The sequence below is a fragment of the Odocoileus virginianus genome, chromosome 12 (genome assembly GCF_023699985.2).
Source record: "Odocoileus virginianus isolate 20LAN1187 ecotype Illinois chromosome 12, Ovbor_1.2, whole genome shotgun sequence".
Lineage (NCBI taxonomy): Eukaryota > Metazoa > Chordata > Mammalia > Artiodactyla > Cervidae > Odocoileus > Odocoileus virginianus.
The window spans coordinates 66,611,953-66,625,428 of NC_069685.1; the positions used below are offsets into that span (position 1 = coordinate 66,611,953).

The 13,476-nt window shown below is 66.7% G+C and overlaps 1 protein-coding gene across 8 annotated transcripts; it reads left to right on the top strand.

Annotated features, from left to right (window-relative positions):
* The first annotated feature begins 7 nt into the window (after positions 1–7).
* Positions 8–11,792, top strand: GUCD1 (guanylyl cyclase domain containing 1). 8 transcript variants are annotated; one of them, XM_070475678.1, is made up of 6 exons: positions 8–312; positions 5,387–5,471; positions 6,115–6,280; positions 7,427–7,518; positions 9,076–9,317; positions 9,752–11,792. In XM_070475678.1, the coding sequence occupies exons 1-6, from the start codon at positions 102–104 to the stop codon at positions 9,844–9,846; spliced, it is 891 nt and encodes a 296-aa protein (XP_070331779.1). In that variant the 5' UTR covers positions 8–101; the 3' UTR covers positions 9,847–11,792. The 8 variants fall into 8 exon arrangements, with proteins under 8 accessions (XP_070331779.1, XP_020763037.1, XP_020763038.1 ...); XM_020907378.2 differs by lacking the exon at positions 8–312 and adding an exon at positions 348–616; XM_020907379.2 differs by lacking the exon at positions 8–312 and adding an exon at positions 353–616 and having other exon boundaries at positions 9,755–11,792.
* The last annotated feature ends 1,684 nt before the right edge of the window (positions 11,793–13,476 follow it).

Sequence of the window (13,476 nt, forward strand, 5' to 3'; positions counted from 1 at the left end):
GGCGGCGGGCGAGGTCTCTTGCCTTCGCGTCATCCTCATTGCGCCGGCTGGGGAACCGAGCTCGGGTACAATAGTTCCGGGCCCGGGGAAGAGCGGGGCTGATGACCGGACCCAGGTGCCGCCGGAAACAGCGACCCTCGGGCCGGCCCGGGCCGAGGGGGACTCGCGTTCCCCAGCACCCGCCGCCAGACGGGGGCTGGACGGCGAGACGGGCGACGGGGGCGGCGGGCGCGGAGGCCCGGGGCCGGGACCTGCCCCCACAGCGGAAGCCTGGGAAGCCGACGGCGCCGGGGAAGGGGCGCCCCGAGCGAGGCGAGTGCCCCTGGCGTGCGGACAGGGGAAGCGGGGACCCGGAGGAGCGGCCCGGGGGGCGGCCGGCGTGGGAGCCGGAGGCGGTCCGGGGCGGGGCTTGCGGCCGCCGCCGCCTCCCGCCCCTTCTTCCCCCGGGGCGCTGGTGCTGGCGGCCCGGGAAGCCGGCGCGCGCAAGGCGCGCTCTCGTCCCCAGTAGACGCCAGAGCTGCAGCCGGCGCCGGGCCGGGGCCATGGGAGCCCCGCGCCGCCCGGGTCATGAGGACGGAGGTGGACGCGGAGGCAGCGGGGCCGCCGCTCGAACCCGGTCAGTGTGCTCCGTCCGTCACCTCGGGGAACGCGGTGGACGCGGGGCAGGACCCTGGGGACCGGGGTCAGCCCTCACCCCGTGGATCGGGGCGGGCGCGGGGCAGGACACTGGGGATCGGGGGGCGGCCCTCATCCCGGCGATCGCAGTGGGCGCGGGGCAAGACCTCGGGGATCGGGGATCAGAGGTGGGGGCCAGCCCTCACCCCGGGGATGGGGTATGGGGGGAACCCCGCCCGAGCGCGGGGCAGGGTCCGGCCGCGCGACCTTGGGCCGACCGCCGCCGCGGCCCGGCTGTTGAGCTCTGAGCGAAACCTGGCCAGGTGTGCGCTCTGGCCGGGCCTGCCGGCGGCCACGACCACTTAAAATTTGTTTGTTTGTTTTCCTGACAACTCCCTGAGCAGGGACACCCCTGGGCATCTCTCGCTTGCGGTCATGGAGGGAAGGAGGGTCCTGGTTGAGCACCCGGGGTGGGGCGAGGGGTCACCTTTCCCAGGAGGGAAAAGTCCTCCTTGGAGCTGCCTCGGGGAGACCCTGTCCCCCTTCCGGTAACTGAGGCCTTAGAAGGGGCAGGCAACTGGCAGGGATCGCAGAGCAGTGACGGACCTCCTGCCCCTGGCCTCCCAGACTCCTGCGTGTTGTCTTGCTATGGGGTCTTCCTTTAGTTCCTCCTTCCCAGGCCCCTGAGTTCCTTTGCTGGGGGTACAGACTGATAATTCCGTGGCCGGCCTCGGCGTGCTTTTCTGAGTGGGAGAGGGGAGAGCAGTGGTTTCCCGTCCCCTCTGCAGCACACAGTTAATGAGAAAGGGCCGGTGAACTCTACAGTGAGGTGCCCACACGTGGGAGACCCCAGCCCTGAGGCATCCGTGGGACATGACCGTGGTTGCAGCAAGGAGTTGGGTCCAGAGCTGTCCCTGGGGTTTGCTGTCTCCTCCTCCGGTTGTTTCACTCTGTGATCTTGGACCAGACACTTGCCTTTCCAGAGGGGCCTCAGTGGAGTAATGACTCACATTTCCAGGGTGCTTTCTCTGAGCAGGCACTCTGCCGGAGTTGTTTACATGCAGGGCCTCATTAATCCTCATAACGACTCTGGTGAGGCTGGTTCCTATTGTCATTTGCACTTTGCAGATGAGCCGACCGATGGCTTAAGTATTCAGGGCTAGGAAACTGCCTTCCTTCCTTGAGGACAGCTGCCAGCCGAAGCCCCTTCCAGGCAGACCCTGGCCCTTAGGTGGGATGGGCCTGTGGCTCCAGGCATCTGGCAGCAGCTTGGGGCTTGGAAGGCCTGCGCGTGTCGCCACCCGCCGCAGGAGGATCTCTGGGTCCCTGTTGGCCGACTTGCTTGTGCCTGGATTAGGGGTGGCCCCGAGGCAGGTGTTCAACCACCTCAGGGGTGTGGGCAGGATCAAAGGGTAAGAGATAAGGGCGAGAAGAGGTGGGGCAGGGTTCCTGAGGGCCTCAGCCAGCAGCCGGGCGGTGCCACGTTTTACAGCTGGGGAGGCACAGACAAGAGTCAGAGCCTGGCCACAGGTGGCCCAGCCAGCCAGTGCCAGAACCCGGGCGGCAGAGTCAGGAGGCGCTGTGGACAGAGGACCGCAGTCTGGAAGCCTGGGGGAAGGGGAGTCCTGCGGGCCCCTCCAGGGAAAGAAAAACAAAAACGCCCTCCATTCACTGTCTAAGCGTGCCTGCCGAGGTGTCTGGGCTGGGAGGAGGCAAACGCTGCGTGCCTGCCACTGAGGAGTTCCCTGTGGGTCCGGCGGGCAGACAGACACCAGCTCCGGTCCTCCAGATGGAGGGGAAGAGACCGACACGTTTGGATGTTCAGAGATGGGGGACAATCTCCCAGATGGAGGGATATGCAGGAGCCAAAGCTGGGAGTACGCAGCCCACGGAGAGAAAAACAAGAAGGCAGTTTGTAACTACAGGAGGGGTTCCAGAAGGCAGGGCATAGGCCGCCAGGGGACAGCAGCCTGCAGACGCTCTGCCTCTGCCCAGCCTTCGGCGGGGATTACTCTGGGACGTGAGCACCTGGACGGCAGAGCTCGGTCCCAACACCGTGTGTGCCCAGAGCCAAGCAGGCCACAGTGGGCCCTCGGCGAGCCAGCACCACGCGTGGGACAGCAGCGCATAGGATGAGCCAGTTCTCTGCCCGCGGGCCGCTTGCAGTCTAGCGGGGAGACAGGAAGTCTTTATTTTTTGTGTTTTTGTCACTTTTGCTGAGTGCTGTGAAGGAGCCCCTGCTCCTGAAGGCACAGTCAGTAAACGCATCTCACGGGGCGGGCAAGACTTTGAGCCAAGACCTGAGTGACAAAAAGGGGCAGACTTGAGTCCCGAGGGTAAGAGAGCTCCCCCGGGGCTGGTGGGGCGGGCCCGGCAGGCATTCGTAAGGGGTAAGAACTGTTTCCTGAGGGCCATGGAAGACTGTGGAGGGACCCCTGCGGCTGTTGTGGACCGAAGCCAGAGAGGGACTGGGGGGGCGGAGGACAGGCAGAAGTCGGGCAGGTTGGTGCCCGCAGGGCCGAGTCTGCGGCAGTGGGCGGAGGTGGATGTCGCAAGGCCTGGAGAAGTGGCCTGGGTTCCTTTTAGGGCCTCCTGGGACCAGGGGAAGGAGGGAGCGAAGCCTGGCCCCCGCCTGGTCTCAGCTGGATGGAAGGCAGGGCTCCCGGGCGCACCCCCGAAGGGGCGCCGCTTGCCCCCGGGGCCAGGCAGCTCGGCCAGCGAGCGGCCCGCACTCAGCCGTGCCGCCCTGTTTTCCCTGGGCCCTGCAGGTAGGCGGGAGAGCAGGAAGGCCGTGGCAGTGCAGCCAAGGCGCAGTCCCAGGCCCTGCTCCGGAGAGGGCACGGACAGCCCAGCAGGGCAGGGGTCCATGCGGGGGCCCCTCCTGGGAGCCACAGCGTGGGCCTGGGCTGGCGAAGTGCCGATGAGCGAGGGCACGGCCAGCCTGCTGTCCTCTGAGCAGGCCTTGAGGGCAGGGGAGCTTGCAGACGGGAGGGCAGGAGCTTAGGACCCCTGCAGGCAACAGGAGGTCGCAGGTTGCAAGGCCAGGATGGACCCCAGGGCTCCCGGGCGGCCCTCCTGGTTGGTGCATGTAGGGGCGGGGCGGGGAGGGGTGCTGGGGGTCAGCTCTGCGCGGGCCAGTTGTGAGTTCAGGAGTGTCGCCTGGAGACCCCCGAGTGGGGAGACCACGGGAGCTGAAAGGGTGTCCTGAACGAGCAGAGTGTCTTGGCCGGTTCTTCAGCTCTGAGCTCTGGGCACATTCCTGGGACCCCAGGGCAGGGGCGTCCCCCAGGCCGCGGGCCTGTCAAGGCCCCTTACTATCCTGTCTTAAGGTGCGTCCCACGCGGCCCCGCGCTCTGATCTGAAGGCGTGTCCCGCACGGCCCTGGCCTGGCCCCTTGTTTTCTTCCTGCGCCGCCCGTGTGTGCCGTCTGCCAGGGCACTCCTCACCAAGTCGCCAGTCCGCAGGCTGGGCACTCATGGGGCTCTGGGGAAATGTTTGTTGACTGAAGGGAAATCAGACCAAAGTCCGCACTTGACGGACGGCCAGACCCGGCCCACGTGTGGAAGTCAGCGGCCCGAGCCAGCAGGAGAGCCTGAACCAGAACGCCCAGGCCGGGCCCTTGCTGCTCCACCCTGGGTAGCCCAGCCCTGGCTGATACGTGACTGCCCCCTGCTCGTAACCCTGGGGGCTGTGCAGTCAGCGGCCTTGGGAATTGAGAGGATCGTCTGCCGAGTGCCTCTGGGAGCCCCCCGCCACAGAGGGGCTCCAGAGAGGGCCCGCGGAGGCAGGGGCCTGCACCATGGGGGCAGCGTCATGAAGTGACGTCCGCAGACAGGACTTGGCTCCACGGCCTGGGAGGCTGAGCCGGTCCAGGCGGGAGGGAGTGGGTGTGCAAAGGCCCTGGGGCGCCTGAAGGTGGAGGCCAGGTGGCAGTGGGCTTCCGGCGGCAGCCACACAGGCCTTGTCCTGGGGTGGGGGGTGGGAGCCACCCCGCCAGAGGCTTGTACACACGGCCGGCCCCCCTAGACCAGCGTCTCAGGGGGACTGCTGCTGTGGCAAGGAGAGTGGGCTGGGGGCTTGGTAAGGCTGTGGACTGGCCCTCAAGTGGCCCCTGTGGGACCTGAGTGGGCACCGGTGGCTCAAGTGGGAGTGGGTTGGCGGCCGGGCACTGCGCTGAGGGTCCGTGACCCCCCCATACTCCTCCCACCCGTGACCTCCGTGCTCCTCCTGCCCATGACCCTCCCACCCGTGACCCCGCCGCACTCCTCCCCCCCTGTGACCCTCCCACCCTCCTCCCCCCCATGACCCCCGTGCTCCCCCCCGTGCTCCTCGTGCTCCCCCCGTGACCCCCGTGTGACCCCTGTGCTCCCCCCCTCCGTGACCCCCGTGCTCCTCCCCCCGTGACCCCCGTGCTCCCCCCCACCCCGTGCTTCCCCTCCCCGTGACCCCCGTGCTCCCCGTGCTCCCCCCCGTGTCCCCCGTGCTCGACCCCCGTGCTCCCCGTGCTCCCCCCCGTGACCCCCGTGCTCCCCGTCCTACCCCCCCGTGACCCCCGTGCTCCCCCCGTGCTCCTCCCCCCCGTGACCCCTGTGCTCCCCGTGCTCCCCCCCGTGACCCCCGTGCTCCCCGTCCTACCCCCCCCGTGACCCCCGTGCTCCCCGTGCTCCCCCCTGTGACCCTCGTGCTCCCCCCCGTGCTCCCCCCATGACCCCCCGTGCTCCCCGTCCTCCCCCCCCCCCCCCCCCGTGACCCCGGTGCTCCTCCCCCGCAGGCGACTTCGTGCAGCTGCCGGTGCCCATCATCCAGCAGCTCTACCACTGGGACTGTGGCCTGGCCTGCTCCAGGATGGTGCTCCGGTGAGTACACTGGGCCCGCCTTCTGATGGAGGGGCGCACGGGGAGAGCCCCCGGCGGGATTCGTCATCCGGGTGGCCGTCTCCAGCTGGGGCTTGGGGGAGGCCCAGCATCCACCCAGGCTCCACCCCACCTGCGGAAGCGAGGGGTGGCGGGCTGGGCCCCCCCCCGGAGGATGCCGGGGATCTGGAACAGCCAGGAAGTCACAGGTGCCCAGGCCCACCCCACAGAGTTACCCCCATGGCCGAGACGCGGGGTCCTCGTGCACCCCCCGACTTCAGACTCTCAGAAGACGGGGTCACTGGGCAGGGCAGCCTCCCGCTCCCCCTGCCCAGAAGTCCAGGCAAGACAGGTGTTCTGTGCCTAATGCTCAGGGAATCGGTGACGAGATGTGTTCCAAGCACTTAGACGGTCCTGAGATGAGGCTGGAGAGGCTGACAACTGGCCCAGAGTCACAGGGCTGGTGAGAGATGCCAGACGCAGAGTCCAGGCCCGCACGAGGACCTGCGTGGTGTCTGGGCGGCCCTGGGCAGCGTGCGGTCAGGACCTAGGAGTTCACGATGCAGGGCACAGCCTCCTGGGGGCCCTCGGGAGGGGTGCTGCCCCACGCCGGCGCCCCAAGGCTCAGCAGCCAGTCTGCCTGCAGGTACCTGGGCCAGCTGGACGACGCTGAGTTCGAGAGGGCCCTGCAGGAGCTGCGGCTCACCAGGAGCATCTGGACCATCGACCTGGCCTACCTGATGCGCCGCTTCGGCGTGCGACACCGCTTCTGCACCCGGACCCTGGGCGTGGACAAGGGCTACAAGAACCAGGTGCGCCGGCCGCGGCCATCCAGGTGCCGGGACCAGGGGGCCGGGGCGGACATGCCACGGGCAGGACAGGCTACTCAGGCCCTGAGTGGTGAGCCGGGCCGCTCCTGGCACCCCACCCCCAGAGACACCCCCACCTAGAGAGACACACACACACACCCCCCCCCACCCCGTCTGTCTCGGAAGTGCCTGCCGACTTGCAGAGGCGCCCCAGGCAGCCTTCACCGTCCTTCCCTCTGTCCCAGCAGCAGCCGGCCGGGCCTCAGGGCGCCCTGTCTCCCTCCAGCCGTCATCTGCCAGTTTTCTTCCTTACAGGGACAGCCCGCTCCAAGTTGGGTCCCTGGTGTTCTGGAAGGAAAAAAAAAAAGAAAATTTACTGTCTTTCCTTTTTATAAAAAAGGAAGGATGCCAGGGACCTCCTTGAAGGTCCAGCGGGTCAGACTCGGTGCTTCCAACGCAGAGGGCGTGGGTTCCATCCCTGGCCGGAGAATTAAGATCCCACATGGCACGTGGAAAGGTCAAGAAAATAAGACAAACACACACACAAGAAAAACCACAAACAAATGACAACAAAAACAGAATGCTGGCAAAGCCTCGCTGAGACCCCAGGGCACTCTGCCGCCCTGCTAGAACAGTCCTGCCTCCCCCAGGGGCAGGCTTTGGCCCAGGCTCCAAACCTGGGCAGAGCAGAGAGTGCCCGCCGGCCTTGTGGGCAATGGGGCCACTACCCGGGGGCCAGCGCCCGTCCACCTAGCTCTCCTGTGAACCGTCCAGGCCAGGGGCAAAGGCTGGTGGCTCTGGCGTGGTCAGCGTGGCCTCGGGGCGGAGGAAAGGCCCCAGAGTAGTCTCTTCTGCCTCCCCCGTGGGGGCCCTGGCCCCCTAAAGGCCCCTGCACCAAACAGACCGTGTCCTTTGCTAACACGCGCCGGCTGAGCCGAGTGGGTGGCGTCCAGACTGCCGCCCGCCACCAGGGTGCTGGCCTGCGCCTGCTGCTCGCCTATCTCCCAGGCATCCTTCCCAGCCTCCGGTGGTCCTGCTGCCCGCAGGCCGGGCCCCCGTGTCCACTCCCGCCCCCTGTGCTGTTCACGTCCTCCCGGGGGGGTGAGGGCAGCCGGGACGGGCGGCCTCTTCAGCTGCTGTGCCCTCTAGTCCTTCTATAGGAAGCACTTTGACACAGAGGAGACCCGGGTGAACCAGCTATTTGCACAGGCCAAGACCTGCAAGGTGCTGGTGGAGAAGTGGTGAGTCCGTGTGTCCCCCCCCCCGCCCCGCCCTTCGTCATGCACCTGCTCCCCCAAGGCTGGCACGGGGGGAGCCTCCCTTGGGAAAGGGTGGACCTGAGCTTTCCCGCCCTGCCGGCCATGGGCACTGACTTGTCCCTGCCCCCGACCCCCGAGCCTTAGTTTTTCCATCCAGAAAATGGGAACAGGTGGGGGGCTACAAGACCTAGTCTACACAAAACTCTGACCTAGGGTGGATCCTGAGCGGGGGACAGACGGACAGGTGAGCAGGACAGATCTGAGCCAGCCCTCGGGCTGCTCAGAGAGTGCTGGCCTTGGGACAGAGCGCAGGGACCCTAGCGGGGTGACGGCCTGGGGAGCATGCTGGCGCAGCCATCCAGGGTGGTGGGGAAGGCCCGGTGTCAGCTGTCAGGGAGGCCTGGCGCCAGACCTCCTCCCCGGCTGCCTGACCTTACCCTCTTCTCCTCCACACGGGGCGGGGGGGCCCAGGAGACCTGTCTGGACACAAGCAGCTTCCTCCCCAGCCTGCTGTGGGCACTGCGCCCAGCAGGCGTCTGGCTCCCAGACCCCCCCGGCCAGTCTGTCCTTGCGTCCCCTGTCTCCTGGATTTCTGACTTCACGATCATGTGACCCAGGCACACAGCCCTCGGGGCACAGGGAAAAGGTCTCACATGTCCCCGGGCCACGTGAGTGCGTGTCGGAGGGCGAGGTGGCTGGTGTTAGCTCAGTGGCACCTGACAGGCTGCGTGGAGAGCAGGGGCCGCCCCCCCCCCGCCTCCCGCAGTGAGCACCACGGTCACCCCAGCGGCCTGGCCACACGCTGACCCGCACCCGGGACCCGGACCCCGGGCCCTCCCTCCAGCCCTGCCCCACGCTTCCCGGTGGCTGAAGTCCCCCTCGGGGTCATACCTTCTGCTGGGAGCTCAGCCGGCTGCTTCCTCTTAGAGACCCAGTGGAAACATGGCACCCTTCCCCGGCCACGGCATCAGACCAGGCTGCCCTGTGACTCGGCTGGGCTGGGCATTGGCCCCCTGCCCCCCAGTGAAGATGGTGCGGCCCCGGGCACCGGGGAATACCCCCAGCCCTTACCCCGCTCCGGTCAGTCTTGTACTTGCCTCCTCCCGGTGGTCTCGAAGGGGCCAGGGCCTAAGAGTCTGGAGGAGCCGGCTGACCCAGGGCTCCCCTGCGGGTGCTGCCAACTAGCCCTTCCCGGGGAGCCCCTCCTGCCACGAGGAGCCTCAGACAGAGAAATAACCCTTTCAGAGAAGCACTCGGTTTAGAAACCGGTAAAGCCTTACTTGGTTCTGATTTGGGGAAATAAATTAAACCACCCGTTTATGTTACTAATGCAGCCTTTATGAAAGACCAGGGCAGTGGGGAGCAGGTCCAGAGAGGGGGTGCCGTCTGGAGCTGTATGGTCACCCTGTGAAGCGCCCGTGGGCCCAACGTGTCCTGGGCGCCCTCAGAGCCCCCCCGGTCCATGCTTGGTCCCCCACTGAGCCCCGGCCACCGTGACGGAGCGCAGGCCGGACACCTGACCCCGCCCACCCCCCGCAGCAGGGTGAGTGTGCAGGACATCCAGGCCCACCTGGCGCAGGGCCACGTGGCCATCGTGCTGGTGAACTCGGGCGTGCTGCGCTGCGACGCCTGCTCCAGGCCCCCCAAGTACTGCTGCTTCACGCCCGGCGGGCCCCGCTGCCTCTGCCGCTCGCCCGACTACCAGGGTCACTTCATCGTGCTGCGCGGCTACAGCCGGGCCGCCGGCTGCATCTTCTACAACAACCCGGCATACGCTGACCGTGAGTGGGCGGGCGGGCCCCCACTCCCCCGGGGCCCACCCGTCAGGCCGTCACCGGGCCAGCCCTCTGCCCCCACCCACGGCCCACCCCAGGGCTGCAGTTCCTGCCGCCCCCAGCCCGCAGGCCGGCCCTCCACGCTAGGAAGGAAGGCCCGGGGATCCTGGTCAGGGGACTGAGAGCCCAAACGCTGCGCAGAGGGGCTGAAAGAAAAAAAGGAAAGTCTGCCCTGCCCTGGCCCTGGTCACCACTCCCCGCCCAGACTCCCCACGGCCCCGGGGACAGGGAGGAACCACCCTGCGGCCTCCAGCGAGTCCCCTCCCCTCTGGGCCTCTGTTTCTCCTGCTGAAACGGGGAAAGCTCAGAGGACAGGCTCACAGGGGCCGCAGCGGCAGCAGGGAGGGCGTCCCCTAGCTGACCGCCCCGTCCTGCCGCAGCAGGAATGTGCAGCGCCAGCATCAGCAACTTCGAGGAGGCCAGGACCAGCTACGGCACGGATGAGGACATCCTTTTCGTCTACGTGGACAGCTGACGGCAGGAGCCCACTATGCCCTGCCCTGTCCCTGGAGGCCTGGGGCCAGGGCTCGGACGAGGCGCCGCATCCCTGCTGGCTGTTGACATCATCCCCTGGGCCTGAGGCCAGCTCCGCTGCACTCGGGACGTCCGCCCCCACAGGCACGCCGGAGCCCGTCTCCCCACAGACCTGGGACCCAGCCCCAAGAGAGACGCTGCGGGTCTGTTTGTGTGGAGACCGCAGCCAGCCTGGGCCCCGGGGCTGTGCCGGCTCCAGCCTCCCTGGGATCTGAAAGGCAGCTGCCGCCCTGGGCCCGCTGCCCCGCCCCTGCCCCGGGGGCCCAGTCCCTGTGGCTGGTGGCCAGGCCCCTGGCCCCTGGGGAGGGCGGGACCTCAGGCAGAAAGCCCTCAGGCCCCTGCGGCCCTCCTTCAAGGGGACACCTGGGCTGTGGGCAGGACGCTGGCTCCCGCTGGCCAGGGCCAGCGGCCTGGGCCCCAAAGACGCTCCCCGCCCCCAGCCTGGTACCTCCTGCCTCTTGAGTGCGGGCAGCCCCACCTCTCAGGGCTGGGTGCTGGGGCCCTGGGCCTGCAGGCCTAATCGTCTGGGGGCGGCCTGTGGCCTCCCCCCCGACAGAATGCCGGGTGGTCTGTCTCAGCAGAGGGAGTCGCAGCCCAGGATTGCACAGCATGGACCCTCGCGTGGACTAGAGCGGCCTTCTGTTCTTCCTTTTTCAGCCGGGGGAGGTGTGTGTGTGTGTGTGTTTGTGTGTGTGTGTGTGAGGCTTAAGTCTTTTTCTTAGCCGGGGGAGGGTGTTTTTTTTGAGATTGAAGTTTTCACTTTTGGCGAGGTGAGACTCAACCTCAAGCAAGACAATAATAGTGGGGTTGCAGGTACTTTGGAACCACGGACACCTCTCTTCACGGGCAGATAAGCCAGGCCAGGGTCTCTTCCAAAGCCAAGGGGACCTGGGGCTGCAGGCACCCCGGCCTCTCGCCACAGCCAGAACCTGACTCAGGACAGCGGTGGGGCTGCATCTTGAACCTGGGTCTGCGCTCCTGGAAATAAAGGGAAATGGGTCATTCCCAAAAGGGGCTGGGACACCTCCCACCCCTGCCCCAGGCTACCTCTGGCCGGGGGGCCAGGATGCCCCCGTCAGCCACAGCACCTAAGTCTTTGTCGTCTGGTGCCGGAGGCCTGATACTGGGGTGGCGGCTGCCCCTTCCCTGGGCTGCAGACCACCCAGGACCACCCAGCTGTACCGCTCCTCGACCTGACAGGCAGACGCTTCTGGCGAGGCAGCTGCCCTGGCTTCAGAGGCGAGCACTGCCTGCAGGCCCATCGTCCCCGTTGCCTTAACCCTGGGTGGCCCGAGACCCCCAGAGCCCTGGTTCCCATGCCTGGGAGGACCCCACGTGGCAGCTGCAGGCTGGGCGCCCCCGTGAGGGCTCCAGGTGACCCCAGGAAGGGTGGCAGTGTCCAGGGAGACAGCGACAGGAGGGGGCGGCCGCCCTCGGGTGAGGCCCGTACTCGGGCCGGCGGGGGCTGCCCAGGGAGCGGCCTCCACAGAGAAGCCACACTGCCTTTGTCCATCAGAGACGCTGTCCCTGGGGCGGAAGAGCGGGCCTCTCGGGGCAAGCCGCAGGTTAGAGGTCACCCATCTGGAAGGCTCACAGGAGCGGCCTGCCCCTGGGGCCGATGCCGCCTGCCTGGAGGGGTCTCAGGCAGGACACAAACCTCGCCGTCATGTCCTGTTCACACACAAATCATGAAAACGGGGCTGGAGACAGCAGGACTCGGCACCGTGACGCCGTGACCCCTTGGCCGCACAAGGGGGGCGCGCTGGATCATTGGCTGTCTCCCCAGCCACCTGGGGGCGAAAGGGATCTTTTGCATCACAGGGATTTTTACACGTGTTAACTCGTTTGTAATGAGCCATTCTCAATAAACATGGTCCTCGCTGAAAACGCTGGCAGCCCCCAGCCCGCCCCTGTGGTCCCAGTCCCCTTGGGACAGCTGCTTCTGAGCTCACACGTAGGTGTGCTGGCCACTGGCCGCCCGGGGGGGGGGGGGGCTCATGACCTGACCAGAGGTGCTAGGGTGGGGGAGAGCTCGAAACCAGGCGCGAACACGAGGTGACGAGGGTCGCGAGGGATCCCGAGACCAGTGCACGGAACCTTCCGGAGACCGTCATCTCTAAAGTCCTGTGCTGAGAGCCAGAGGTGTGGAGCTCACTGTGACGGTGCTGTGAGCAAGCCCGCTCGGCCAGCAGGGCGTGCGCAGCCCCCGCCCAGACAGTTAGCAGGTGCAGAAAAGGCTCTGATCCTGTAGTGTGGGGACCCCATTGACTCAGGGGTTCCCCAAACTGCTTTGCCACACAGTTCGTTTCTATGGAACCCCTGTCTTCTCTGAATGATGCTGACCTTTGGGTAAGCCCTGGTCCAGTCCGAGAAGGAGACTGCGGCCCAGAGCCACTGGCCTGAGCTCATCACTCAGGACTTCCCTAGTGGCCCAGTGGTTGGGAACCCACCTTCCAATGCAGGGCTTGCAGGTGTGATCGGGAAACAGGATCCCACGTGCCATGGGGCAGCTGAGCAAGCAGACGGGCAAACACTGCCTGCTGATCCTCTGGGGACTTAGATCACCGGCTCATCCCTCCAAAGCAAAGCCACTGGCTCCATGGTGACCTCCAACTCCCCCAAACGCCAGGGTTTTGTTCGCTGGTGGGACCACTAAGCTGAAATCCGACAGGTCCATCTGTGGCCAAGCTTCACCCAAGGCCGCACAGCCCCGAACCAGAAGTGGGCGTGGGTGCTGCGCTCGGGCTAGAAGCCCCGGCCGGCCTCCTGCCCAGTAAGCTTTGCTGTGCTTTCACCGGCTCTGCAGCCCGGAAGACGTCAGACTGTCCAGTCACTCACGTCAAGGCGCAAGGCGAGAGCCTGCCCACCCCAATGGGACCCGCTGGGACAAGGCTGGTGACCGCACCTCAGCGCCACCCGCCGGCCACCTGGGCCCGGCCCTGGGCTGGGCAGAGCGGCGCCCCCACCACTGTGGGCCCCACACAAAGGACGTGGCGCTTTCTGACGCGGAGGCTGCCGCCACACGCCGAGAGGTGCTTCTGGCCCAGGGCCGGCCGTCTCTCCTGCAGGGAGGGAGGGCGCCTTGTCCAGAGCTCGGCCCTGAGCAGCACGCCCCGAGCTCCATCACACCGCCCACTGGCCCTTGGGGCTCTCCGCAGTGGACGTTTGTTAGGGTCACGGAGGTGCTGCTCCCATCTGATCAGACAACTTTGGGTGCACTGCTGTGGCCCTTAAAACTCCCCTGTGTGGTGTTCCTGGCTTTCAGGGCCGCCCGCACCCTGACGAGGGTGCACCTTTCATCACAAAAGGTCATCAACGAGGCGCAGGAGTCACGCCCTGCCATCTGTCCATGGGCACCTCGAGCCCTTTGTCAGGGGAGGGCCTCCTCACGGGCCCGGCCTCCCTCTCGGCCTCCCGGTCCACTCACCCTCATAAAGCAGTGTGGTCAGTGCATGCACCTGTCCCTAGAAAAGTCACTTCCTGCAGACATCTGGACGGAAGTGGTAAGAAGGGCAGCAGGACGTATTTCAAACTTTGGGGCTGAGTGCAGGCTGAGGTCTACGCCCAGAAT

What these genes read in the sequence shown, in the direction of transcription:
- GUCD1 (XM_070475675.1), top strand. Translation starts at nt 3,029, where the DNA reads ATGGAAGACTGTGGAGGGACCCCTGCGGCTGTTGTGGACCGAAGCCAG. An exon ending in AAGGTGCTGGTGGAGAAGTG is followed by an intron (nt 7,519 to 9,075) that starts GTGAGTCCGTGT and finishes CACCCCCCGCAG; the next exon opens with CAGGGTGAGTGTGCAGGACA. An exon ending in CAACCCGGCATACGCTGACC is followed by an intron (nt 9,318 to 9,751) that starts GTGAGTGGGCGG and finishes GTCCTGCCGCAG; the next exon opens with CAGGAATGTGCAGCGCCAGC.